This window comes from Mchenga conophoros, linkage group LG6 (genome assembly GCF_057382185.1).
Source record: "Mchenga conophoros isolate Kocher_MC1m ecotype Shallow Benthic linkage group LG6, M_conophoros_male_GT1.1, whole genome shotgun sequence".
NCBI lineage: Eukaryota > Metazoa > Chordata > Actinopteri > Cichliformes > Cichlidae > Mchenga > Mchenga conophoros.
Window position 1 is genome coordinate 6,544,570 of NC_140531.1, and position 26,844 is coordinate 6,571,413.

At 41.5% G+C, this 26,844-nt stretch overlaps 1 protein-coding gene across 1 annotated transcript in view; it reads left to right on the forward strand.

The window, feature by feature from the left end:
• The window catches only part of lcor (ligand dependent nuclear receptor corepressor), a 78,961-nt gene extending 53,258 nt beyond the window's left edge, over positions 1-25,703 (forward strand). Inside the window, exons 4-7 of the mRNA XM_085278564.1 lie at positions 2,169-2,301; positions 13,549-14,028; positions 18,523-18,613; positions 23,176-25,703. Of these exons, the coding sequence (XP_085134690.1) occupies positions 2,169-2,301; positions 13,549-14,028; positions 18,523-18,613; positions 23,176-24,313 (1,842 nt within the window). The 3' untranslated portion in view covers positions 24,314-25,703. The remainder of the gene's footprint in view (positions 1-2,168; positions 2,302-13,548; positions 14,029-18,522; positions 18,614-23,175) is intronic.
• The last annotated feature ends 1,141 nt before the right edge of the window (positions 25,704-26,844 follow it).

The window sequence follows — 26,844 nt, forward strand, 5'->3', positions numbered from 1 at the left end:
GGGGAGGGACACTGAAGCCTAAAATATGCACAATAATTTATAAGAAATCATCTTATAGCTTTAATGCCTGTCACAGTGTTCATTAGCAGACTTTTTGTCTTTTCATTTGTTTTTGTTCGTTTTATTTTATTTTTTTTGTTCCTATTTAGCTCAGGGTAAGTACTTTTTGGGATGTTGACCTAATGTATATGTGGACACATGTATGAAAGAAAGGTATGTGAGAATAAACAAGGAAGGGAAGGAAGTTAGGAGGGGGCGTCCTTCTGTCAGACATACATTGTTGCTTGTTTTTCAACTTGACCCTGGTCCGACCCCCAGGGTCGACCATCTGTCTGCTAAAAACATCCCCATTTTTCCACCACTCACTACCATCTCCGAGCCCCCATTGGCCTCTGCCTTTCTCTGCGCATGAAGCCATGTAGCAGTAGCTAACAGTAGCTGCGTTGCCAGAGCTCACTTGTGCATGTAATAGCATAATCACAGATAAGATATGAATAAAAAAACTGAAGCAGTTATCGGAGTAAAATCAATTACACAAAACCTTGCAGGGTTTCCAGAAGGTTTATTTTTTCCACCATATTTTCTAAATACTCAATAACTGTTAGCCGCTCACATAATGCAAACCATGGCACCTCAATTACATTCGTCTTCTACGCTCAAATACAGGTTTTTATTAATATGTTAGGGTTTCAAGTGCTCTCCCTGTCTCGCCATTATTACCCTCTGCTTGTTTGCAAGATGCCAGAGGAGCTTCAGTGGGCGGGAACCATCGATTCATTGATCTGAAGCCATGCAAACCACCAGCAGAAAGAGAGCTGAGGGGTTAAAATAAAGAGAACAGAGACTGGAGAAAGCTTTTCTCATCTAAGTTCCTTTGTTTCCTACCACTCATGCACACAGACGCATACATGCACTCAAATTTCCTCTCTATTGTACTGTAAGGATCTAAAGGCCTCGATATCCTGGAAAAGTTAGTGGTTTGGATTAAAGAGAGCCTCCCTTCAGTCAGACTGGGGAAAACAGTGTTTGTAGATCACATGCAAGATTAGAAATTAGTTTGCTCTCAGTTACAACTAAATGGGGTCAAGCACATGTGATCTGTTTGTGAGAATACACCAATTAACTGATAAATTCTGAAGCAACAGTCACCTCAAGGTGCTTTATATTGTAAGGTAGACCCTACAATAATACATAAAGACAAAAACCCAACAATCATACGACCCCCTATGAGCAAGCACTTTGGCAAGAGTGGGAAGGAAAAACTCCCTTTTAATAGGAAGAAACCTCCAGCAGAACCAGGCTGAGGGAGGGGCGGGGCCATCTGGTTGGGGTGAGAGAAGGAAGACAGGATGAAGACATGCTGTGGAAGAGAGACAGAGACTAATAACAAGTATGATTCAAGGGAGAGAGGTCTATTAACACACAGTGAGTGAGAAAGGTGACTGAAGAAGAAATACTCAGTGCGATGTAGATGCTACATGATGGTGATTTAACAGCCACACAGTAACATAGCCACTCTTAAATTAGAGCAAAATTATTTGCAAACATGTTGTAATCTGAGAGTGACGACAGTCACTCCCAAGTCAACCACGGTTGTTTGTTGTTTCGATTGCCTTGGTCACCCAGCATTTAAAGCTACCACACGCTCAACCACTTGCAGTCATTTGTCAAATAAGAAAAATTTGATGCAATCACCCGGCAATTTTTAAATCCTAATTTTACTCCACAGCGGCTGAGCCATTAGTAGTAGTAGTGAGTGAGTGAGTGAGTGGGGAAGTGAAGACGTGTCCTGCCACCACTTCTCCCTGTAGTGTTATGTTATTGTCATCTTAATAAAAACGTGTGTGTGTGTGTGTGTGTGTATGGCTTGCCCTGCAATATTTTCAGTAGTCAATAAGACTAGGAAAATGCAATATAAATGCATACTATGCTTGCCAAGATAAATAAAAAAGGCCAACGTATGGAGAAGTCTGCTTGTCCCCGCTGTGCAACCCATCTTCTGTTGACACAGAACTGTCGGAGAATTGTCGACATTGAGAGCTGGACATGTTTAAACAATCATAATGAAAAAATGCTAGTGGCATAATGTGGTGGTAGTGTGAGGGTATTAGTTTCTTTCACACCAAACCTTTACTCACTCGTTGGTCTCTGCGTGTTTGTCTGTGTAGGAGCACAGCGTGGAGAACGGTGGAGGCAGCCACGTGCTGTCGGAGTGTGAAGACTTCAAACAGGAGCAGTCTCGGATCAGCCGACTGGAGAGACAGGCTCAAGACTTCCTCAATGCTGTGTTCCACAGAAAAGGTACGACATACATACCCTTCATTAGTCATTTCTTCATCAGTCATTATTCATTTATTAAATTCAGTCTAGACATGGATATCCAGAGTAATTTAACATGGGTCTATTTTAGAATTAATATGATACTTTTCCTACATATTTTTATTTAAATTTTCTTTTTTCTGTCATCAATATATGTTACATTGCTGGTTGTTTGTATTAAACATGTTTCAAATAATGATGTTTTAGCTTATATGAAAGTAGTCCATAAATGCATGCTTTAAAACTCTATTTTAGATCATTTTATTCTACTTTTGAGTCGTCATGATGTAATTGATGCCCTTAGTATTGTCCTCTCAAATTCATAAGTTTTGCTGTGAGAACATAAGCTTTAACTGCATGCTTTTTAAACATATTTCTAAGGGGTAGCCAATCAGAGTAAAGTTGGCTTAAATGACAAACTGAGAGTCTGCATCAAGGCCCAGTGTAGTAGAAAAATAAAGAATGTTTGCGTGATGGTTCAAGGCAATGTTAGTCTTTACCCTGTAACACAGAAAGTTGGTCAGTTACCCACTGGTTGCAATACCAAGTTGTATGTAACTCTTTTCCTCAAATGGAAAATAATTTATTCATAAATAGCTAAACTATGTCTTTTGCATTCTGTAGCTCAGCTTTGGGAACTAAAATAAATAGCTCTTGTAGAAATTATCCATCATGCTCAGCATTAGGACTTGAATTGGAGAGGACACAAGTCTATGTTTGGGAGCAATGTGTAATGCCTGAGTGTCATTGATGACATGACAGTACAGCTGGAATAAAAAGGGGCCAGGGATTGATCCCAGAGGGATCCCAGATGTAACTTTGTCAGAGTTTCACATTTGGGACAAAGACATTTCTGCCTTGCAGGTAGACCCTAAACCGGTTGAGAAATGGGCCAGAGAGGCTGACCCACTTTTTCGACCTGTGCTAACAGTGCCATGGTTATTGTGAGAGGCCATGCAGGAAGCTCTGTACAGTGTTACTTTACACATTGGTGTTACAGTGAGAAACTAGTACTGAATTTAGGACATTGGATACTTTCAAAATAAGATAGGTGAACTCATTAGTGCTGATTGCCACATACATACACCCCTAAGAAAAAGTATCACTATAACAGTCATAACAAAAATGCATGAATTTAGCAATGGACTTTTCACATGGACTTTTGGGGATTCATCTGAATTTGATGTGGTCTTACAATACAGTAGTCCTTCGCTATAACGCGGTTCACCTTTCGCGGCTTCGCTGTTTCTATTAGTTTTTTTGTGCAATTTTGCATGCTTTTTTTTGTTTGTTTCGGTTTTTTACATCACATTGTGTTCTGCGTCCTGATTGGCTGTAGACCACTGTCAATCAGTCTCCTTCGTGCCGTGTCTCCTGTACAGTACAGAATGCGTTCAGCTTGTCTAATCGATCACTAGCAGTGTGACTCTGAAGTACTGTACTGTATGTTTGTAAGTTTTCTCCCAACAAACACAACAATGGCCACGAAATGTTTTGCACCGTCAAAGGCACCTGCGGTAGCACCCAAAAGGCAGAGGAAGATGCTAACCATCGCACACAAAAAGTTGTTCTTCTGGACATGCTAAAGGAAGGTAGAAGTTAACATATTTTTCGGATTATAAGGCGCATTAAGCGAAACAAAACAGTCAGATAAATCAAACTTTACTCAACTCATTCTTCTTGCTTCCTCTGCTTCCGTACCATTGATTCATTAATGTTAAATTCTCTGGCAGCTGCTCTATTCCCATGTTCTTGACCCGAAAACAGGGTTTGATCTTTGGTTTCATTCTACAAGAGAAAAGTGTGAAAATGTTCATGCCTGTCTGAGAAAAGTGTATACAGTGTATAGTGAGAGGTTTGACAGCCTTAAAATATCTATACAGTGGTCCCTTGTTTATCATGGTAGCTACGTTCTAAAAGTAACATGCGATAGGTGGAATCTGCAAAGTAGCCAATTTACAATTACAGTGGAACCCTGACTTACGAATCCCCCGTTTCATGAAAAATTCAAGTTACGAAGGCACTGAATGGCAATATTTTTGCCCGTGTTACAGCAAAATGCCCGAGTAACGAAATAAGCTGGCTCTGATTGGCTGAGCCTACAATGCCTTCCAAATCATGTGACAACCCCTTAGCTTCCGTACTTGCGCTTTGCTGTTCCACTTGAACGACGTATTGTTGTTCTAGTTAGCAGCCTATAGCCTATCGTTCAGCATCGCCTCAGTCAAAACGCGCGATGGGTGCTTCGACTTACGAAAATTTTCGACTTGCAAAAGACCCTCGGGAACGAATTAATTTCGTAAGTCGGGGTTCCACTGTATTATAGATCCTGAGACTGATTATTCTTTAGGCCATTTAGGATTCATCTCTGTCGTCCATGACACTGATTATTAAGCATGGGAGGAGTTCATATAGTCTTTATCACTTTTTTTATTGCACATCTGTTGTATAGTAGCCATATAACAAATGTGAGTAAATTAGTTTTGAATGTAAGTCTGTGTCAAATAAGCTTTTTGAATCACCCAATAATAACAGTAGTTTGCATGATATCAACCATCATAGCCGGTAACACTTGGGATAAAAGTGCAAGATTAAATCCAATTTTTCTTGTGACGTTTAAAATAATTCGTTTCACTCAAAGGGTAATGAAAAGGAAAGAACCCTACGTGTCAAAAAGGTTCAAAAGTAACACTGATGTTTGTTTGGGAGAACTGCTCAGACTGCTGACTTTGCTAAAATGTAAGAATCCACTTGATGACCTTTACACTAAGGCAGATGCAGTGGGATGAAAAACTATCCAAAATGTCGAGGTGCTCGATAGTTGAGGAGTTCAAGCGCTTCGGTTAATCTCAGAAAAGTCACAGCGCAAACTTTCACGTACAAAGAACACAGCTTTATGAGGAGTGAATATGTATTTTTTCTAAAAACAGATCTCAAGTATTTAGCATTTAAAAGGTTAAATATTCTTTGTTCACACTTCAAAGGAGACAGCGCAGATCATATTTTTCACAGATAATAAAATTAATGCAGCCTTTTTGTTGTCAAATCTTTGTCAACACGATGCCAAATATTTGAGGTGTGACACTTGATACTGCAGTGTGAACGCAGAGTTGCTGCTGCTTAAATAGAATATCTGTTAAAATGTTTTGTGCTTTTTGTTACCTTTGAGAGCTTCTATTCTCCATTATCTGACACATGTTAAGCCGGACTCCTCTGTCATTTCCTGTAAAAGGCACTGTTGCAAGAATCCCTGTTTCTTACATTTTCAATTTGACTCTTTCCTCACATCTGATTTAAGTCACTTATTATGCATTAGGGCATATCTGGCATTATGTATGCGCTATTATTCCCCTGTTCCCATTGAGCTAAATGTTCGCCCCAGCACCAGTCTTACAGGTTTAATGTCAAACCAGAAGTGGACATGATTTCATCAATACTTGGACTACCTCCATCAAATTAACTGATCCATATCTGCGGAGCGCTTTGGTCACGCAGTTAGTCTCTCAGTCCAATCAGAGACTTTCTTATTTCTTCACTCTTTCTCTCTCTCTCTACAAAACAGGAATTACTGCTGTAGTGCTGTTGTCTTACACTTTCTTTAAACTCTGTTCACTGCCCGGTGCTATTGTGTCTTCAGTTGTGAATGGAGTCACGCTGAATGATCTGCTAATAATTAACTGAAGCATCGAGCCATTGGATAAACAATTTGGACCCACATCACATGGCCAAAAATTCCTTCAGCACTTCCTAGTTTGACTCCCAGCTGGCTGGCCCTTTGCTCCACGTTTTCCCTCTGCTGCAGCTGTCAGAAATAATAATATCTATATTCAATTGTAACTTAAATTTTTTTTAGTTGACCAAAAATTCTTAAAACAAGTTGAACCAAGCATTGAAGTCGAGCCGTGATTTTACATTTAAGTTGGCTGTTCACCTATCGGGGACTCCAGATGACCGTTACTATATAGCCGGTATATTTCTATGATGGACTTAAGTGCTCGTTTTAATTAATGTGCATTTCCCCTATAACATAAAAAAACATGAAGAAACTGTAGACAACAAGCTTCAAGCTTGCCTCAAGCTGCTTAGTATTGTAAGGTAAAGACCCTAAAATGATCAGCTTTCAGTCAGTACAATCACCTTCTACTGAATATCTGCATATTTGCTGAATTGCCATAAATCCCCTTTTTATTAAGAAGACATCATGTTCTGTCCTGAGGCAGGTGGATGCTTTGTGACGGAGGTGAACTGAGTCTGGTGGAGACTGTAGCTGTTGTATTTTTAATTTTTTTTCCAGGAGGAAGGAAACAGATGTTTGTCAAGTCAGTGCCCAGCCTCAATCAATCTGGCTTCACTCACACAGGGAGAGATGCCTGTGGAGCTGCTATATTTAGACAGAAAAACAGTCCCACAGGCATAGGCATGATGTGGCGCACACACACACACACACACACACACACACACACACACACACACACACACACACACACACACACACACACACACAGAGTCATTCATACAGTAACAGATCCACAAGCACGGTTAGGCACAGAATCACTGATCTGACAGCGCCTGTGGTCATTTTGTATCATGAGAGAAAATGATGTTTAGCAACAACATGCAGCGCTCTGAGAGTGCAAACCTCCACCCGAGTAGCTTGCTCTCAGGGCAGTATGTACCTTTAAGGGATTAGTGTTGTGTTTGTAGATAGTTTCTTCTTCTTAAATGTACTTTAAGGAGTTTGTAGTGCAGGAAGGTTTTTTTTAAGTTTTTTTATTTGCTCTGTTGAAATCAATGTAATACACTTAACCTAATTTTGTCTGTAATTATTGTTGTTATTTATGTGGATTTACTGCATGTGTTGCATTCATTTCATTGTTTGGTGAAATTTGTTTAAGTCTTTAGTCACAAAAATGTATTTTAAAAAAGTAATATAGTGTATACCATATAGTGTATACCTCTGTATACCATTATTATCACTTTGACCTTCAGATCAATCTGTTGATGTTGAAGGAGAGGTCAGAGGTCAGATGTGACATGATGTTTTAAGTCCTTATGCAGTACTTAATCTACGTTGACCATATACACCGCACACTAACTTCTAAAGCTTTTTGTCAACCAATCAAGAAGTTGACCTTGAAGCTCTCGGTGGATGTAAATGTTCACGGATCGTTACCATGAACCCACTCTCATGCCACTCCAACAATGTTTAGCATTTGCACTCCAAACTAGAACTTACACAGCAGAGCTGTATGTAAGAATGAAAATATGTTGAGTTAATTGACCTGGGCATTAGTCACGTTTAGGTAAACAGCTGTACAGTGGCTTCACTTATAAAGCCTTGCAGCTTGTATCAATATAAAAACCTAAGAATTAAAATGTAAGATCAAAGTGTTTACCAGAATGTTTGTTCTGTCAAAAACTGTTTTTAAAAAGCTAATATGGGTGTATCATCCTTTGCACTGAAGTAGTGGAGCCATTTTTGTAGTCTTTAGTGTATCAACAGCTGATAACCTCAGCTCACTGATATCTTTTACCAGAGCCCAACCAAGATGTCAGGGTGCAGCAATTGCTGCTCTTTTATTTGGATCACACAGTGCAGGGAGTTCAAAATCATCTTGTACAAATTAGGGTTAGATTTTGAAAAAGCAAATATCTGATGAATGGCTGGCAATGGCTAGCAGCTGTTGTATACTGGTGCCTTTCTCAATAGGCAGGATTAGTAGTTGTGTATCTTGTATGTACGGTGCATGTGATTTCTGGATTATTTCAGCACAGCTTCAGGATTACATTTTTTGGGCTAATGTATTGTTTGAAGGATTTGGGCTCTGACTCAGTGGCATGCGTGAATTTATCTGCATAATAATATATACTTTTTGCTTATAAGGAGTAAGTAGAGCTGACTTATCTGGGACAATGCCAGATTAATGGATTTAATAACAAACGAGTGTTGTCATTGTCACTGCTTTGTTGAGTGTGTATTAACCAGCGAGATCAGTGACCAGTGTTTGATGTGGATTTGTTTGGTCACAGCAGGAGGTCACAGAAAGTTGGATTATGAAATCGTTGGGTTTTTTCCCCCTAATTGCTCTTCTGATAGTTGCTGGACTTTGAAACTGTCATTTTTCTTAATCAGTTTAATTTCATATAAAGTGTCAATTTACAGTGAAACTGCCCTCAAGATGCTTTATATTGAAACATAAAGACCCTGCAATATTAGAAAGAAACCGCTAGGCAATCAAATTAACCCCCTATGAGCAAGCATTGGGCGACAGTAGGGAAGAACTCCCTTTTAACAGAAGTCAGGACTTCTGACATGACCAGGCAGTAGCCGCCTTCCCTGGCTTGGTGTGGGGAAAAGCAAGATAGAAGAGGGCAAAGAGAAACAAGTGCAAAAACAAAACCTATGATAGAAACAAGACAAAATTGAGAGAGTGATCAAGATGGCGCCGAGTATGGCAGCCTCGTCGCGAGCTCCCCCAAGCAACGGCTTTCTTCTGTGTTTAATTTTACTTTTCCTTTATTTTTTCACGAGCAGCACTTGTCTCCTTGTGTACGACCGACAAACCTTACTGGACATAAAAGACGGTCTTTCTTATAACTTTCCGGAGTTCAAGTTTTGCAACACGGACGCTCCGTTTGCAGACCCCCCATTCATCTCACCTGAGACGCCTTTGTTCTCTGGCCCTGGAGGCCGCAAACGCCGACGCAGAGGGAGAAGATCTGGCGTTCTGGTTTGACTGAGACGGCGCACTTACAGACCACCGTTACCCAGTTTATTACTGGCTAATATGCAGTCTCTGGAGAACAAGCTGTGCGAGCTTCGGGCACGGATCTCATTCCAGCGAGAGATGCGGGACTGCTGCGTGATCTGCCTCACAGAAACCTGGCTATCGGACAAAGTACCGGACTCCGCAATACAACTGCCGGGGTTCTCTGTGCACCGCGCGGACAGGTCACAGGATCTTACTGGGAAAAGCAGAGGCGGTGGTGTGTGTTTCATGATCAACAACAGCTGGTGTGATTATGCGAACGTGCACCCGGTCAAATCCTTCTGCTCACCGGACCTGGAGTACCTGATGATTAAGTGCCGGCCATTCTGGCTACCGAGGGAATTTACAGCAGTGATTATTACGGCTGTTTACATTCCCCCACAAGCCGACACTGACCGTGCACTCAGGGAACTGTACAGCGCGATCAGCAGCGAGGAAACCGCACACCCAGAGGCAGCGTTTATCACAGCCGGAGACTTTAATAAGGGAAACCTGAAGAAAGTCTCACCAAAACTCCATCAACACATCCTTTTCAACACACGATGAAACCGGCAACTCGACCACTGTTACACCTCTTTCCGGGATGCGTACAAAGCCCTCCCCCGCGCCCCATTCGGCCAATCAGATCACTGCTCCATCCTGCTCCTGCCCGCCTACAGGCAGAAGCTGAAACAGGAAGCTCCAACCCGGAGGGCGGTGCACTGTTGGACGGACCAATCGGAGTCTGCGCTGCGGGACTGTTTTGATCACGCGGACTGGGAAATGTTTCACGTGGCCGCCAGAGACATTGATGAATACACAGACTCAGTCTGTGGATTTATCAGGAAATGCGTGGAAGATGTCGTCCCATCCAGAACAGTCAAATCCTTCCCAAATCAAAAACCCTGGATTAACGGAGATGTTCGCGCGGCACTGGCGGCACGGAACACCGCCTTTGCCTCCGCGAACACATCGGACTACAAACACGCACATTACCAACTCCGGAAGACGATCAAAGCAGCCAAACGTGAGTACAGGGACAGGGTGGAACAACAGTTTGACAACCCTCGGAGTATGTGGCAGGGACTAAACACGATCACAGACTTTAGAGGGAAAACCAGCACACCGCAGACCACGGCCTCTCTGTGTGAGGATCTAAACGTATTCTACGCTAGATTCGACACAGCGAACACCATGAGACCGGACAGTGTGCGCACCACGGATGACGTCAGTGCGCACACTGTGTCTGAGGAGGATGTGTGGAAGTGCTTCAGGAAGGTGAACGCACGCAAAGCTACTGGTCCGGACGGGATTCCCGGCCGCGTCCTCAGGTCATGCGCGGCTCAGCTGGCTGGAGTGTTCACGCACATCTTCAACCTTTCCCTCTCTCTGTCTGTAGTCCCAGCCTGCTTCAAAATGGCCACCATCGTCCCTGTACCCAAATCCTCCACCATCTCCTCATTGAACGACTGGCGACCTGTAGCCCTGACCCCCATCGTAAGCAAATGCTTCGAGAAGCTGGTCAGGGACTTCATCTGCTCTGCACTACCCGACTCACTGGACCCTCTACAGTTTGCATACCGCCACAACAGGTCCACTGATGATGCCATAGCCCTGACACTACATACTGCCCTGTCACACCTGGAGAAGAGAGACACGTATGTGAGAATGCTGTTTGTAGATTACAGCTCAGCATTCAATACCATCGTTCCCTCGAAGCTGGACAGGAAACTGCAGGATCTAGGACTGAGCAGCTCCCTCTGCAGCTGGATCCTTAGCTTCCTGTCTGACAGACGCCAGGTGGTCAGACTGGGCAGCATCACCTCATCCCCCATCACACTGAACACTGGTGCTCCACAGGGGTGTGTACTGAGCCCTCTCCTGTACTCACTCTACACCTACGACTGCACAGCCACTAACAGCTCCAACATCATTGTGAAGTTTGCGGACGACACTACAGTGGTGGGTCTTATCACCAACGGTGATGAGACGGCTTACAGGGAGGAGGTCAGCGCCCTGACCCACTGGTGTCAAGACAACCATCTCACCCTCAACGTCGCAAAGACAAAGGAGTTGATAGTGGACTTCCGGACGTGCAGAGAAGTACACACCCCCATCACCATCAACGGCGCTGCTGTGGAGAGAGTGAGCAGCTTCCGGTTCCTTGGCGTACACCTGGCTGAGGATCTTACGTGGTCAGTACACACAAACAAAACAGTGAAGAAGGCGCAGCAGCGCCTCTTCTTTCTCAGGAGACTGAAAAGATTCGGCATGAGCCCCCGCATCCTCAGGACCTTCTATCGCTGTGCCATTGAGAGCATCCTCACTGGATGCATCACCACCTGGTATGGCAACAGCACCGCCTACAACTGCAAAGCTCTCCAGCGAGTAGTGCGGTGCTCTGAACGGATAATTGGAGGTGAGCTTCCCTCCCTCCAAGACATCTACAGGAAGCGGTGCCTGAGGAAAGCGGGGAGGATCATCAAGGACTCCAGTCACCCCAGCCATAAACTGTTCAGACTACTTCCATCAGGAAGGAGGTTCTGCAGCATCCGGTCCTGTACCAGCAGACTGAGAGACAGCTTTTTCCATCAGGCCATCAGACTGCTGAACACGTCATAGACACCTCAGCTTCACTACTGGAACTTCAACATTATGCACTCCACACTGTATATAAATGCCACTTGTTTTGCACATATTCAACTCTGTATATTTTATATATTTTATTATTATTATTATTTTATTTTATTTTTTTACTATTTAATTTGTAAAAATGTGTATACACACACACACACACACGTAGGAAAATATTTAGTATACACATCCAGAAATGCATACACTATTATATATTGTACATATATTTATTAGTTTCAGGTTGGCCATTCTTGTATTTTGCTCGTTTGTGTTGTTGTGTTTGCACATCTCTGTTGCTTGTGGGGCTCGCACACAAGAATTTCACTCGCATGTGCTGTGCCAGTGTGCCTGCACATGTGATGTGACAATAAAAAGTGATTTGATTTGATTTTGATTTGAAATTTAATAATAAGCAGTACTGACATAAAAGTGGACAAGGAATGCCCAGTGCACCATGGGAAGTCCCCAGCACAACTAAGGGCCAATGAGCATTATCAAAAAGGAAAGTTTGAAGCCTAATCCCAAAAGTATCCAGGCTGCCAGGAGAGGAGGGAGAAGTGCTGTGTTGGGATAATGTGGTACTATTTGTTCTTTAAGATGTGACGGGACTGATCTCTCAGGACATTCAGTTCTAAATTTAACATGGAGCCAATGATGAGAAACTAATATGGTAGAAATATGACTTCTGTTTCTAGTTTCTTTCATTACCTGGATTTTTTTATTTATTTATTTTTTACTCGTGTCTCAAGTATTTTTGTATTTTTTAAAAAATGTGGAAGCCAAAATGCCCTTATTTATGAAACAAAAAGAAACTCAAGCAGATGATTTAGTTTGCTTTAGTGTTGCTTAATCTTACAGAAACCAGTAACAGGAGGTGAAACCCAAGCATGTAATAATTTCGACTACCCTTAAGTACAATTTGACTAATTTTTGTCAAACACAGTTGTAAAGTTGTAGATGATAGGAGTTGTTGTCTGGGGGATAAATGTTGCTTCAGATTTTCAGAATATTAAATCATTCCTCCTATTTGCCAAACCTGGAACATTTGCAGAATACTTTGTAGTAAGTAAAGTAAAAACTTGTCATGCTGATTGGGATGGGGTCAATTTTTTTTTCATTTTAATAAATGAACTAATAATTTAAACACTGCATTTTGTATTTTCACACATTATGTTTGAAGATTATTATTATGTATAAAGATTGTAGGAGCTCCAACCAATATCTTCAGATTGCTAATTTTATCTAAAATCAGAAAACGCAAAAATATTCAGTTTTGATCTAAAATGGAGAAAAAGAGCAAATGTTAAACGATGCTGAAAATCCAAATCATTCAAAATATGGGTTTGATGAAAAACTACACAAAAAATAAAAACTGCTGATTTTATGTTGTTGTCAAAGTGACAGATCAAATACTTGTTGGTATTGTGAATAGAGAGGCTGTGGTGTCTGCACCATGTGGGCTGTTTGCCTGCGCAAATATATTCAAGTGAACACACTGCTGCAAGATCAAATCCTGGACAAACTGCTCTGAAATACAGTGTTTAGAGATGACATAGTGTGGAGCGTAAGACTGAAAACAAGAAGGAATCCTGGGGAAGGGAATTGTTATGGAAGCCCCAGCTGAATAATGGCAAGCAGTAATCTGTTGCACAAACTGATATCATGGTGTTTCCAACATCGATAGGCAGGTTTAAGCCCTTATTCCAAGTGATTATTTGAGCAAAGCATCAGGATTACATTTTCGGATGAAATGGTATAAATAAGCTGCTGAGAGCAGCATCGGCTGAGCAGACTCCTGGAGGACGGGACGCTAACATGTTTGCTCTCCTGTTTTGTTCCTCTCCAGACCTCCCAAGTTTCTCAGACCCTCACATTCCTCTAGTGGCTCGTGAGATCATGCAGCGAATGATCCGCCAGTTCGCTGCTGAATATACCTCAAAAACTACTCAGGACGACCCGCCCCTGCCCAACGGCACCATGAAGGACCAAAGCCTGCCAAAAGCGGTGTCTCTGGCCCCGGCCCCCAGCTCTCCGCCCGGGCCACTGGCTGCGCCAAACTCTCCTCCATCATCTGCCTCCTCCTCTCCATCCCCGACCCCGGGACAATGCTTCAGCCCCACCTCCGCTGCTGCTGCCTCAGCACTCGCCTGCACCCAGAGCAGCAACAGTACGGGAGCCAGTAATGGTGGGGGGGGAGGAGGAGGAGGTACGGCTGCTGCCTCTGCACAGAATCCCGTCCTCAGTAAGCTTCTCATGGCCGACCAGGACGGCCCGTTGGACCTCACCGTTAAGAAGAACCAGGCTGATCCAGAGCCCAGCCAGCAGGGTGAGAGCAACACACACACACACACACACACACACACACACACACACACACACGTTTCTGACCAACATGTGGGCTTTTTTTTTTTTTTTGCGCCTTTTACCAACCAAAAATATGAAAGCCACAAATTTGGCTCAGTGTTTGTTTTAAACAGGCAGGTCTGCTGTGCAAAAATACTTCCTGCTCCATATTTAATACCAGTGTGCACAGACGACAAAAAGAATCAGACAAGAGTGTTTAAACAAAAATTGTAATTAATGTATAATTCTTTATTAGTGCACTGGTAATTCAAATTTAGAGTTGGCTGCCATTATTAAAATAATTAAAATGTAGATATATATAAAAAATGAAAATAGAGCGGAAATGTGAAAAAAATAAATGTAAAAACACATTTCAAATTTTAACTAATAAGTATGACACTTTGTGTTTGTTCTAGTCTTTCCCAAAGTATTAACCACACACTGGGTTGATTGCCTGGCTCAGGTCCATGATTAATGTTCTCATTTCTCACACTGACAGCAAACATTTGAAGCAGACTTGCACATCAGATTCGCATCAATTCATTTTTAGTTGTCGTCACTTGCTGCGAATAATTGTTCATCTTCAACTTTAAAAGTGTGCACACGGTTTTCCTGACCGCGATCTCTGAAAAGACATGCTTCGAATCAAGCCTGCACGTGCAGTGCTTTACCAAGTCTGGAATTGTAGCTCAGGGCTCAATCTCTGTTTAATCAAACTGACCCAGCAGGGTGTCTGCAGTTTGATCAGCGAGCAGGCTGCTGGGGTGAACCAACAGCTCACTGCCTCAACCCTCACAGTGTGACCGATGATCCACTTTAATACCAGCTTTTTTAGAATCTGCTTACAGTAAGCTTACTTAATTTTTACAACAGAGAGACGTAGGCATTTAGATCCACCTCATGGTCACGAGCTATCTCTCTCCCACACGCACAAACAAGAAACGCCTTTTAAAGTGATTCTGACTCAATGTGGGCTCAGGAATCGTTTCAGTTACACAGCAAATGTAATTTCCGGAGAAGAAAAAGAGACACATTTTATTTGCTTCACTAATCAGTGTTATGTTACATCTGTGTGATGGCTGATTGTCAGCTGAAGCACACGGCAGGCATAAATTCTACAGAGAAAATCATGTTTTCATTTAAAGGTGCATCACTTTTTTTATCCATTAATATCTGTGCTAGCTAATTGTGCCGCTATTAGAGCATTACATGTCCACAGAACACGTTTTTACCCAATCTGCTGATTACGCACCAAATGTCATCAGCAAAATATCATAATATTAAAATAGAAAATTGTCTCTAATACTTATCAAGGTATCATTATTGAAGAGCCCATACTACTACTAGTAATAAAGAAAAAAATGTCTTAGAGCAATCTTAACTTAAGCGCAGTCTTTTGGCTCACTTTGATTACTTTTAAATACACTGACAGCATCATTTGAAACTCTGTCCATGTTTATCGTGAGCATGCACATGTGTAATTAGGATTGCCATAATACTAGAATTTCAAACTCGGTGTAGACACCTAGGAAAACGTTGGTCGCTCCCTTCCATTGTTGATGCTTATTTCCTGTGCTTGTGGTGACTTGGCAACGTATGTCATTGCTAATCAAATAGAGTCGGTACATTATGCTGCGCTGTCTCTGTCTACTTGCTGGCAGACTTTTCTCAGTTTCAATCTGACAATCTGGCATAATACTATGTAGACTCAAAGAATTGTGTTATCCTGTTAAATCAAGACTGCCCATCATTGTTTCAGACTGGTAGGACAGCTCCAATGTTAACATCATGGTTTTATCATTGGGTGCAACCCACTACCTTAATCGTATCACCTAATGTGGTGATCAGGTGCTAATAGTTAAACTGCTAACAGGACAATGCACACCTCCCAGGTTAACAATTATGATAGCTGTGTTGTTGAAATGGGAGCTTTACTGCCCCCAGGAAACGTCTCATAAAGATCGCTGTCTCAGTCTTTAGGATGCTTCCGCAAGTTGTGCTGCTTGTCAGCTATTAGTGAGGGCAGGGCCTTTTGTGCCTGTCTGTCACCAGCAGTGCTGTGTGGGGTTGGGTGTCAGCTGAAGGAAGTGAAGACAGCACTGTTGGTATCAGTACTTCTGTGAATGGGTATTTAATTCAACACTAATTTTACTTATCAATAAATATCAGAACTTCTTTTCTTTTTAACAACCCTAAGTGTAATTTAACATTTGCTTAAAGGTTTGTCAGAAATTCATTATTGTACTGAATTTACTAGAAGCTTATGTTTTTGACCAGAGTGTTAATGTAACAATTTAAATAAATGCAATGGCTATTAAATGCATTTAAGGGTGAAACATAGAAGAGAAATCTGAAGGGTTTGTAACCTTAGTCGTTTTAATGTCTTCCTATTTGTCAGCCCCAGCCCTACTCTGTCCATCTGACATTGAAACAAAGTACAGATTCTCAGCAGGATTTTTTGTTTTGATTCCCGACTAATTTAGACAACCTTCTGAGAGTCACTCAAACAAAAAAATCTGCCCGGCATTTGACGCTCGCTGGGTGTTAATATCATAACATACGAGTAACAGTTCGTAATCTGATTAGAACTGCTGCATAAATATTCATGTTGATGAGGTAACTTTTTTTGTCTTATGACAGTTTAATACAGGAACACGGGGGAGCTCGTAATACCACCATCAATGCATCCTGTAAAAACAAGGCATGCTAATGTAGAGGTCGATGATAATTAAAATGTTCATTAGCTTGGAGAAGGACCTCATTAGTGTTACTTGTTATGTGTAATTTATCATGGTTGTTATCCCTGGGCGTTTTCTTACTTCAGTGCATTTTCTTAAAGATTAATTTAGGAGCCAAAATGTGTACACGTACAGAGTTTGCTTCCTTGTTAAAAACTTGTCATGCCAATGCTGTATAAAATATGCATATGCAAGAATTACAGTATGTGTGCATGTGTGCATACTGTAATTGTCACAGTCAGTCTGGACTCTTTTTATATATGGGTAGCACGGTGGCACGGTGATTGGGTGGCCGAGGCATTTCTTTTCCAGCTTCCCCACACAGTCCAGAAACATGCAGTTAGTGGGGTTAGGTTAATTGGTAGCTGTAAATTGGCCATAGGTGTGAATGTGAGTGTGAATGTTTGTCTGTCTGTATGTGCTAGCCCTGCGACAGACTGGAGACCTGTCCAGGGTGTACTCTGCTTCTCGCCCTGTGGTAGCTGGGATAGACTCCAGATCCCCCTCGACCCTGACAAGGCTCCCCTGGATGGATGGATATGTTTATAGATAGATAGATAGATAGATAGATAGATAGATAGATCATGTAATCAGTCTGTCTTTGTCATTAAAAGGATCAGAATTACATATTTTTTTTTACCATTTTCTGCTTTGAAGATGAACAGATTTTCTTGAAAATAAAATAAAAAAATAACAGAATGTGCCAGCTTACACTTTTTTCTGCTTACTTTATGTCACTACATAGGATGATCAGTTTTTTCTCCACGTGTGTGTCAACTAAACATATTGACAAATAAACTGAGATTTCACACTCAGCATGTAGCCACAGTATTTCCAGGACTTCACTGCGAGTGTCACACAGATTCCACCTGTTCTGATGCACACAGAACATCTTTTTTTTTCTTTTTTTCTTTTTTTGGTATTTAACGAAAAAAATGGGGGAAAAACGGGTGGTTTTATATACAGACACAAGCAGATGCCAAAGCTTTTAACATTCATGCCGATCGATCAAACAGTGATGGAATATTTTATGAATGTATAAAATGCAAAACCGTGATATGCAGTGTGAAGAGGCTCATTTATAAGACACATCCAACCTTCCAAATAATGTTGGCTGTTTCATATATACATATATATATGTATATATATATACACACACGCACATAGCATATATACTTAGTGATTTCTCATATTCACTCTGGAATATGGTATGGTCGTCATGGCAACTGCCTTCCTGCTCAGGTTAATCAAATCTTGATTGCAATCCAAAACCTTCTATAGGAGGGCATTAAACATGTCTGATGAAAATCAAACTGGACTGAAGAGGAGAAAATATAAATGCATAGTATACTAAAAGAAAATGGATCGTGCAAGGTCTGAAAATATCACGATTTCATATGCAGGTAACAAATTTGTCCTGCTTTTTACATTTTCAAATGCTCGGTGGTTGTGTATGTGGGAATCCTAATAGATTCAATTTCAGTCACAGGTGGATTCCTTTCTTTGTTTTTACTTTGTGTTTTGCATTACAGACAAATTAATAATCGGAAATAGAGAAAATAATATAAAAAAACACTGTTGTCTCCCTCTGAAATAGTTTCTTCGAGGATGTAATTGTAGACATATACAGACATTTACAGTAAGGGTTACATCTCTTTCCAAAGAAAAGCAGTGTATTGAATAGAGCTGGAGGTCAGTTGTGTTTAATCTTTTTTTCTCTCCTCTTTGTTTATTCTCAGATGGCGTCCTAGACCTCTCCACAAAGAAGAACCACAGTGCAGGCAGCCCCAAAGCTTTGCTCAACTTCACCCCCAAATCTGGACTCAAAGGGTAAGAAAGCAAACTAGTCTATTTAACCAAAGCAGCTCAGTTATTTGCCTGAAACAGCACTGGTGAAAGAAATAAAGCAGTGTTGTAATTTTGCACTACACTTCACAGACAAAACTTGGCAGTCTCTTTATGGCTGTCAACCATATTGATTACCAAATACTTATTAATTAATGAATATTTGATTTAACTTAAATAACCCTATTAAACTCAATTACAGCTCCATATTTTTTCTTGATCTCTGCTAAAGTGGCTTTAGGCTCCAGTCACACATGCCTAGAGACTGGTTGCCAAACATCTGACAACCTCCAGGTGCTAAGGAAAAGTGCGGATTCTGTGACCGGTTGATGATCTCCAGCGTAGAAATTAGTGCAAATACCCACAAGCTATTCAACCAGCAGTGAAACAGCATCTTTTGAAATATGTGGGTTGCAGTGATAAAGAAAAACGTTACTTTTAAAGCAAATGTTTCTGGTTTCCATCGTGATTTTTCAAGTTTCACTGCAGCTCCGAGGGTAAGTGGCGAGTGTTTCCAGACTGGTCAGTCTCTTCCATACAAACTATGAGCAATCGCAGCAAACGGCTGTCAACCAAAGTAATCACAGGGAAGTTTGTGGTGCAGCACCCTCTCTGTGGCAGATATAATGAGCTCTCATTTCACTTTATGTGAGATAAGAAATTTTAGCTCCTCTCCATGATGCCAGCTTTCTTCTGATTGGCTGCTACTGCAAACAGAAGGTTGGAAGATCAAATGCTTGGGAACGCTGCGGTCTCAGCCAAAGCTGTCTGGCTGAGATCAGAATATTAGGGAATTGACATCACACAGAGCCCAAAGACCCCAAACTGTCTGAAATTTAGAGAGACAAACTGAGCTCTTGGATCATAGAGATTATTTGTAAATAAACTGTACTGGCCTCATTATTCAACCTATAGCAATATTTAATATAGACCTTCACCACTATATGAAACACATCTAAATAAAAAGCATAATCTCTCCTCTGTTTTGTACAGTCAATATTTGCACCATCAGTATATACTGCATGCATTCACAATAGATTACTTTCGTGAAAAGGAGCTGCAGAGTAGATCTGTCAGTTTATGAACCTGTATTCACTTTGGGTTGAAAGTGGGGAGCTGTTAACAGGTAAATTATAGGTCATCAGATTTTGTTATGACTGCACCACTCTATCTTGTTATGCATACTCCATATGGCTGTCATCACTAAATAGTGCCTTTTTTAAATAAATAAAAAGTGACTGAGAAAGAGCTGTGTGATGCTCCCATACTGTTAGTTCAGCTAGGCCACAGAGTGAGGCTCAACCTTAAGCCTGGCAGATTCACTTTTCCTTGGCTGGCACTTAGCTGACACCCTTCCACTCATCAGCTGCCCACAGTTGCTGCACATCTGCAAGCCACTTTTCAACCCACATCCACCCCAAGCCCTCCTCCCTTCTGTGACATAACTGTTGTCATTGATTCCTGGTCTGTGTCTCTGTTGGGGTCTTGCTGCTCCCCCCACCATTAAGTGTAATTCATGGAACCACGTATGTGTCAGTTTTGCGTAGGTTTTTTGGCTATGCAGGATTTTTGGGTATGCAACCAACACAGACGTGCTTGCATGCGGTACTTCAAAAAAGCAACGGCATGTAGGCTGACAGTGATGATGCTCTGTGTAGGAAGAATGCTGACTGGTTGAAAAGTAGGTTTAAACAGGAAGGAGAAAAAGTGTGAAAAAATAATCAGAAATTTAAAGAAGCCCACAGAAGAAGCAAAGCAAATATTTTGCACAGTTTTTAACACTCAGTTTCAGTCCACTTCAAAAATCTCTTTGTCTGTTATGACTGCTGTGTTCTCCGTGGCAGGGGCTAAGCTAAAAGATTAACAGCAGCCCACAAACACTGATCTGTAGGCTACTTCGCAAGAGTAGTCCATAGTTGTTCCACATGTTTTGACACTGCCCCCAGGTGACAGTGCACAGCTACAACATGTAGATGATCAAGAAAGTGTGTTTCTTTCATCGAGAATCTAGTAAATCTTTCTCAGATGTTAAAGATTTTAAATCATGTAGACAATAAAAAGAGTTTGTGTTTATATTCGGTACTATGCTATTCGTTCATCCAGCCAAAGGATCCATAAGGGTATGTTGTGGCGAGGCATAATCTCTCTGTCTACAGTTCACAAAAATCACTCCACCTCCTGGAGTGTTGGTCAGAATTTAACCGAACTTCACCACAATGAAAGCCTAATGGGAAAAAGGTCACATTTGTTAATTTGTGGGCGAGAATTGCGATGGATCTTGAACTGGATGAATTATTACATTGTTCTGATGATAAATGTATTAATTAGTTATTATTAATCTCTGACTCTCTTTTAAACTGTGTTTTTTGTCCCTTGGTCATGGCAGATGTTTGCCACTTCCAGATCCTGGTTCTGTTCAAGCTTTCTTCCTATTAAAAGGGAGTTTTTCCTTCCCACTGTCGCCATTTGATTGTTCAAAGGGGGATGTTTGATTGTTATAATTTTCCTCCGTATATAAAGCGCCTTGAGGTGACTGCAGTTGGGATTTGACGCTATATAAATAAAACTGAATTCAGTTGAATTAAAGTCAGTTAGATTCTTGATTTTACAGAAAATACACTTTCTTTGTAAAGCTGAGCACAGGACTGCAGGTCTTGAAGAGATTGTGTCCATATTCAGTTTCTCCACATTTCTCCACTTTTATTCTTCACTTATTGATTTTACTCTAATGAACTATCATTAGTTTAATGGTAAGTTTATATAGATTTGTTTCATCAACCCAACAGTGTTACAATAGCAATATCAACATGACTTTGTCCTGCAGAAAAGAAGCCTTTGTCAGTGTCTTAGTGAACTTTCTTTGCATTGCATTCTGTTAACTATTGATGAACATAATTTTCCTTGAGGTTGTGTTAAGAATCATGTGTGTACATGTGTGCGTCAGGAGGGAATAAACAATTTATGCTAATTGCGGTGGTCATTTTCATGAAAACCTTTGATCTGTACTGTAGGTCAAATATGGATTGAAACAGGTTCGATTCAGAGAGCATATGCGACTGCAACTGCTGCACTGAGATGTTATGTTAAATTTGGGCATGATGTAGTGGTGTGCAGGTTTTAGTTTAGTTTACGGCTTCCTCATTTTACCCCAAATACTCTGTGATAGTCTTGGTTCCTGTCTGATCACCTGTGTTTGTTGCTAATATGAATGATATTGCGATCAAGGTTACCATAACAGAAAAATATTAGGTGAAAACTGACAGACACTCAGATGCTTTTTTTCTTACCCTAACATAGCAACAGATTTCCTGCTGACAAACAAGGCTATAGCCCAGCAGGTAAACCTTGGTGAAGTATTTGCACAACACGATTAAAACACAGTTAGAAACAGCACCTTAAGCCTATGAGGATAGGTCTTCCTTCTAAGGATTGAAATGTCTCAAAAGTCCTGAGGCACCAGGCCTATGAGCCTCACTACCAGTGGATTGCTGTTATCCTGAAATGTATCTGGACAAATCTTCTATTTGTGAATAGTGCTTCTAATTGATAACGCACTCATATGGACTTTGAAGTTTGATGACAACCAATGATTGTGGCTGATACCTGTAATATTCTTTGGCATCTGTTGGTGTTCTCCTACTCAAAAAGTGCAGTCACAGCCGTATCCTTTATTTGGGCACATCGTCCAGGTACGTTAACAACCAACCTAACATTGGGCAGCTCATTTTGGCATGTTTATTATTTTTAATTATTTCTTCATATATTTGAAACAATTTTGGAGGTCATGTTCAGGCCAGTCAGCCCTTCCTGCCCCGTGTTTATCAGAAGGCTTAGCCTGTTTCTATTGTGACAGTCTTTGATATCATTCAACTTCCCCTCTAGAGAACCTCTTGCCCTGTGGTCCAGACTTACTCCACCTTCACTGCAGCTGGCAGTAATACTTAAATAATAATGATTAGAACAAGGATTTCCATCACAGCAACTATTTACCAACCCTGGCATCTGTTAGTTAACATCTGACTACCGTGTCTCATGCAAGGAGAGACTATGGAAGGCAACTGGTTATTGCTGTAGAAATATAAATACAATTCAGTTCTGTTGGTAACGGCAAAATTAAACCACCTTCATGCAGTGGGTTACATAAAAAAGCAGCAATTGAGATTTATTTAGACCAAAGAAAAAACTATAATGCCATGCATCCTTGTGCTACATTATATTAAATGCAGCTGCAGTAACTGCAAATAGCTAATTGATGCTCAGTAATAATGTGGGAAACAGCAAATGTTCTGCTTAAAAAGAAAACGTGTTGCATAAAAGATGTGAAAGATTTGTTTTATTAGGTTGTCAGTTTTAGCTTTAATTAATCACTCAATACTGTATGTATTAAAGCATCAGTTCATATAAGTGCAAGATACGGTCTGTTGCTCTTTTCTCTTTTTGTAATTACCTCAGTTGTTTCAAATCTACCCCTGTCTTAAAAATAACTTTGATCTTATATGAAGAACTGTGTTCCTGAAGTTCTTTTCTTCGTCTTCTTCTCCATCCAGACTTTCAATCAAAGCAGATCATACCCTGCCAGAGGCGGAAGAGGAGGATGGGCTGCTGCAGAAAAGTTTGCAGGACGCAATGAGGGAGAACTACGTCAACTCTAACTCCTTCAAGCCCCCACTGGCCCGCTCGCTGCGTATTAAGGAAGAGCTTCTCAGCCAGAAGCATCGCCTTCTGAGTCAACCTCCTGCTCTTTCACTGTCTAATCTAGAGTCAGCTGGCTTGCTCAGTCATAGCCAGTCCCATTCCTTGCTTGGCCAAAAGGGTTCTTCTTCATTTTGGGGAAGTAAGGCTCACCTTGAAAGCCTAATGAAGCTGAAGCAGGCCAGTGGAGCTTTGAGCGACCTCAAAGACCTGCCTACATTCCTGGAGCATCAACACCACAACCACCACGGAGCCTTCACCTTTAAGAGTTCCCTTCATCATCACCACCACAATCAGGTTTCCAAGGCCCAACATCATCACATTGAAGGAAAGAGAGACCAAGGCCACTCTCCGCCTGTTGACCTGAAAATCCCCCAGGTTCGGGGCATGGATCTTTCCTGGGATTCCCATTCCTCTGAGCTTTATGGCTACGGTGCAATGGGGGTCGGGGGTGGTGGCCATGGGGACAACACTCTGAGCCGGAAGCTAAGAGCCATTCTGCCAAAGCAGAACCGCCGAGGAGGAAGCCTTGGGAGCCTCTTGGATGGGGCTGCTGAATATTGGAACTCAGACTTGGACCACTCAAGTTCTGGGCCGGCGTACTCCATCTCAGATGTGGAAGGGGACCCAAGCTCCAAGCAGCCAAGGAAGAAGAGAGGCCGATATCGCCAGTACAACAGTGAGATTCTGGAGGAGGCCATAGCTGTAGTGATGAGCGGGAAGATGAGCGTGTCCAAGGCACAGAACATGTATGGGATCCCACACAGCACCCTGGAGTACAAGGTCAAGGAGCGCATGGGGACCCTGAAGAACCCCCCAAAGAAGAAGCTCAAGCTGATGATGAAGATGGAAGCAGGAAGCCAGGAGTTTCCCAACGAGTCAGAGAACACGCCCACTGCAACCCCACGAGGCGACGGTGCATCGCTAGCAGCTGCCGAGCTCAAGGACAATGTAAAAGAAGAAATCGATGATGATTTCAAACCGATCGACTAAACGACTTACACATGTAAACCTCAACTGACTTAAGTAATTTGAAAATGGATGGGGCTTTATTTGTGCCAATTTACTTTGCAGTATCTGGGTGAGCACAAATGCAGGGATTATATGAGGAGGATTCTTAAACTGGAGAGACACAACTAATCGGATGGTTCTTAACTAGTGTCATTTGAGCGATGCTATAGAAGCATTTGTTCAGCTTTTCTATTCAGGGGCTTAACAAATGCAGCTAAAGACATTAGGTAAATGACAATTATTTACGCATGCTGATAATCCCCAACCCCCAAAAATTCTCTCCCGTCTTTTATGAACTTGATACACTGAAGCATTGCTGCTTATAAATGCAGTCTGCTTTGGATTAATATGATAATGATGGGGAAAAATAAGGGGAAGGTTGAAAATTAACTCCTTAGAAGAAGTGACAAATTGGTCCCTTTATCACTCCCCTCTTGCTCATCAAGTACTAGCTCAAAATTGCAACTGTAAGGTTTAATTGTACCATTGATATTCCTCAGTTAGGGTTCGGAATCAAACCCACTCTCTTATTGCCAGGTAGCCATGACGCTTTAACTGAAAATCCTTTTCTTTCCTCCTTCAAATATTCTGCTAATTTCCGTGCGGACGAAAAGCAAGAATAACCCATCCTTTTTATGAACGAGAAGACACAAAAGTCATTCAGGGATGCATGTTTGTGAGTTTCGTGGACACTACTGACTTCTGTAATCGAATTCTTTTCCTCTATCTTTTCGTTTGATTTGTTTTGCTTTCTTTTGCACTACATTTTGAGTCTGGCGCTTACAGACCAGGTTACCTCGGCATTGTTGCCCATGCATCATGCACTTATTATGGTCTGTCTCTGAAGCCCAGTCACAACTTTGCAAAGGGTCAGAGGTGCACATCGCCTGCATACGCTGATTCATATTCAGATGCAGGAGGCTTCTTTAACCCTCTTTTTTGCCAAGGGACAATTTAAGGGGTGATCTGCTTATGGATCAGCGGGGGGGTTTTAAGGCGGAATGCTACCTCACGGACCTCCATCAGTCTCTCACTGCTGATCCTGGAAAGCCGGAGCCACCCGCAAACGGTGACTAAAGTGAGCTCACCCTCTCATGAAGATCGTTACTGGACAAATGCCTTTTAGGATCAGAATGTGAAACTGTGCTGCTACCCAGTTCATTATCCAGTTCCTATAGAGGCTTTAGTTAACCTAAGCTAATGGATTTTGGCTTCTTAGCTAATGACACCATATTGCTGATGTTGTTTTTTCTTTCCTTTTTCTAATCAAAACCAAGCAGAAGCAACTCACATGAGTTTTAAAAGAAATTCTTCTCCCTAAAACTTCAAAGATGGTTTTAAAGGCAGTTTACTACAACAATGTGCATTTATTGTGGGGTGTTCAGTTTGGGGTGGTGGGTGGGTAATATGCAGTGGGCAGGGGTAGTTGGTAGGTGGGGGAAAGGCAGATTTTAATATATTATAACTTATTATGACTGAATATGTAAAAGCCAATCCATGATTCTGGGTGTTTTTTCTCTCTCCTCATTTTTAACTCAGGGTAACTGAGACAGATGTGGATTACAAATATGGTAATTTCCTGTTGGACCTAATAGTAGATGAAAAGAGGACACGGCAAGCTTCTCACCAGTGCTTTGACTCTGGGAGGGCCATATGGATAATATGGCGGTGCCATAGCAGCAGATAGACCTTTGTGGATTTGTGGATTTATGGCGCTGAACCTCTAAGATAGCACTTTTTAAACACAAGAAGAAAAACAAAGGAGAAAGAAAGTTTAAGGTTATGCATGCAGTGTAGCTCTTTTCTGAGGAATACAACAGAGGAGGCAATGAGGAGGTCAGAGAGATGGCATAAAAAAAGCTTTAGTGTTTCTGAAAGGTGCAGCTTGGATCCAAACCACTTATTTTCCTCTCAATTACCTCCACCATTTAAAAAGAAAAGAAAAAAAGTTTGACAGCTTGAACAAGTTCAGTTTTGTGTAGTGTTGTCTCGTTGTTTTCCCCTCCCCTTCGTCGCTAAATGTCGCTCTTCGCTCCTGACACTGCCTGGTGCTCACCCAGTCTGTGAGATTTTTGACATGAGAATTGTGACTCTCTGCTCAGATGAAATGACGATGATTCACTCCTTTTGAAATGTATTGTACATTTTATTTATTTGATTTGATTTTGTTTATTCTCTTTTAACAAATGGCATGCACCACTATTTTTGGCTGATTTTGGGTTTGGGCCAATTCAGAATATTAATCTTGAGAGTAATAATAATCCAACACAGTTAAGTATTGAATCAATCACAATCTAGTTATGATTAGAATCATTTACTACCTGTTGCAATCTTCTCCCACCCCTGGGGTTACTGGTTGTCCACTTTGTGTGACTGCCAGGCATGCAAAGCTAACTGAAGTAACTAAAAAAAACAACAACAACAACAACAACAACAATAAAAAGTAGTAATCCTGGGACAACATAGCCAGGAATCAATATGCATGAAATGCGTCCAACACTTTGCCAATGCTG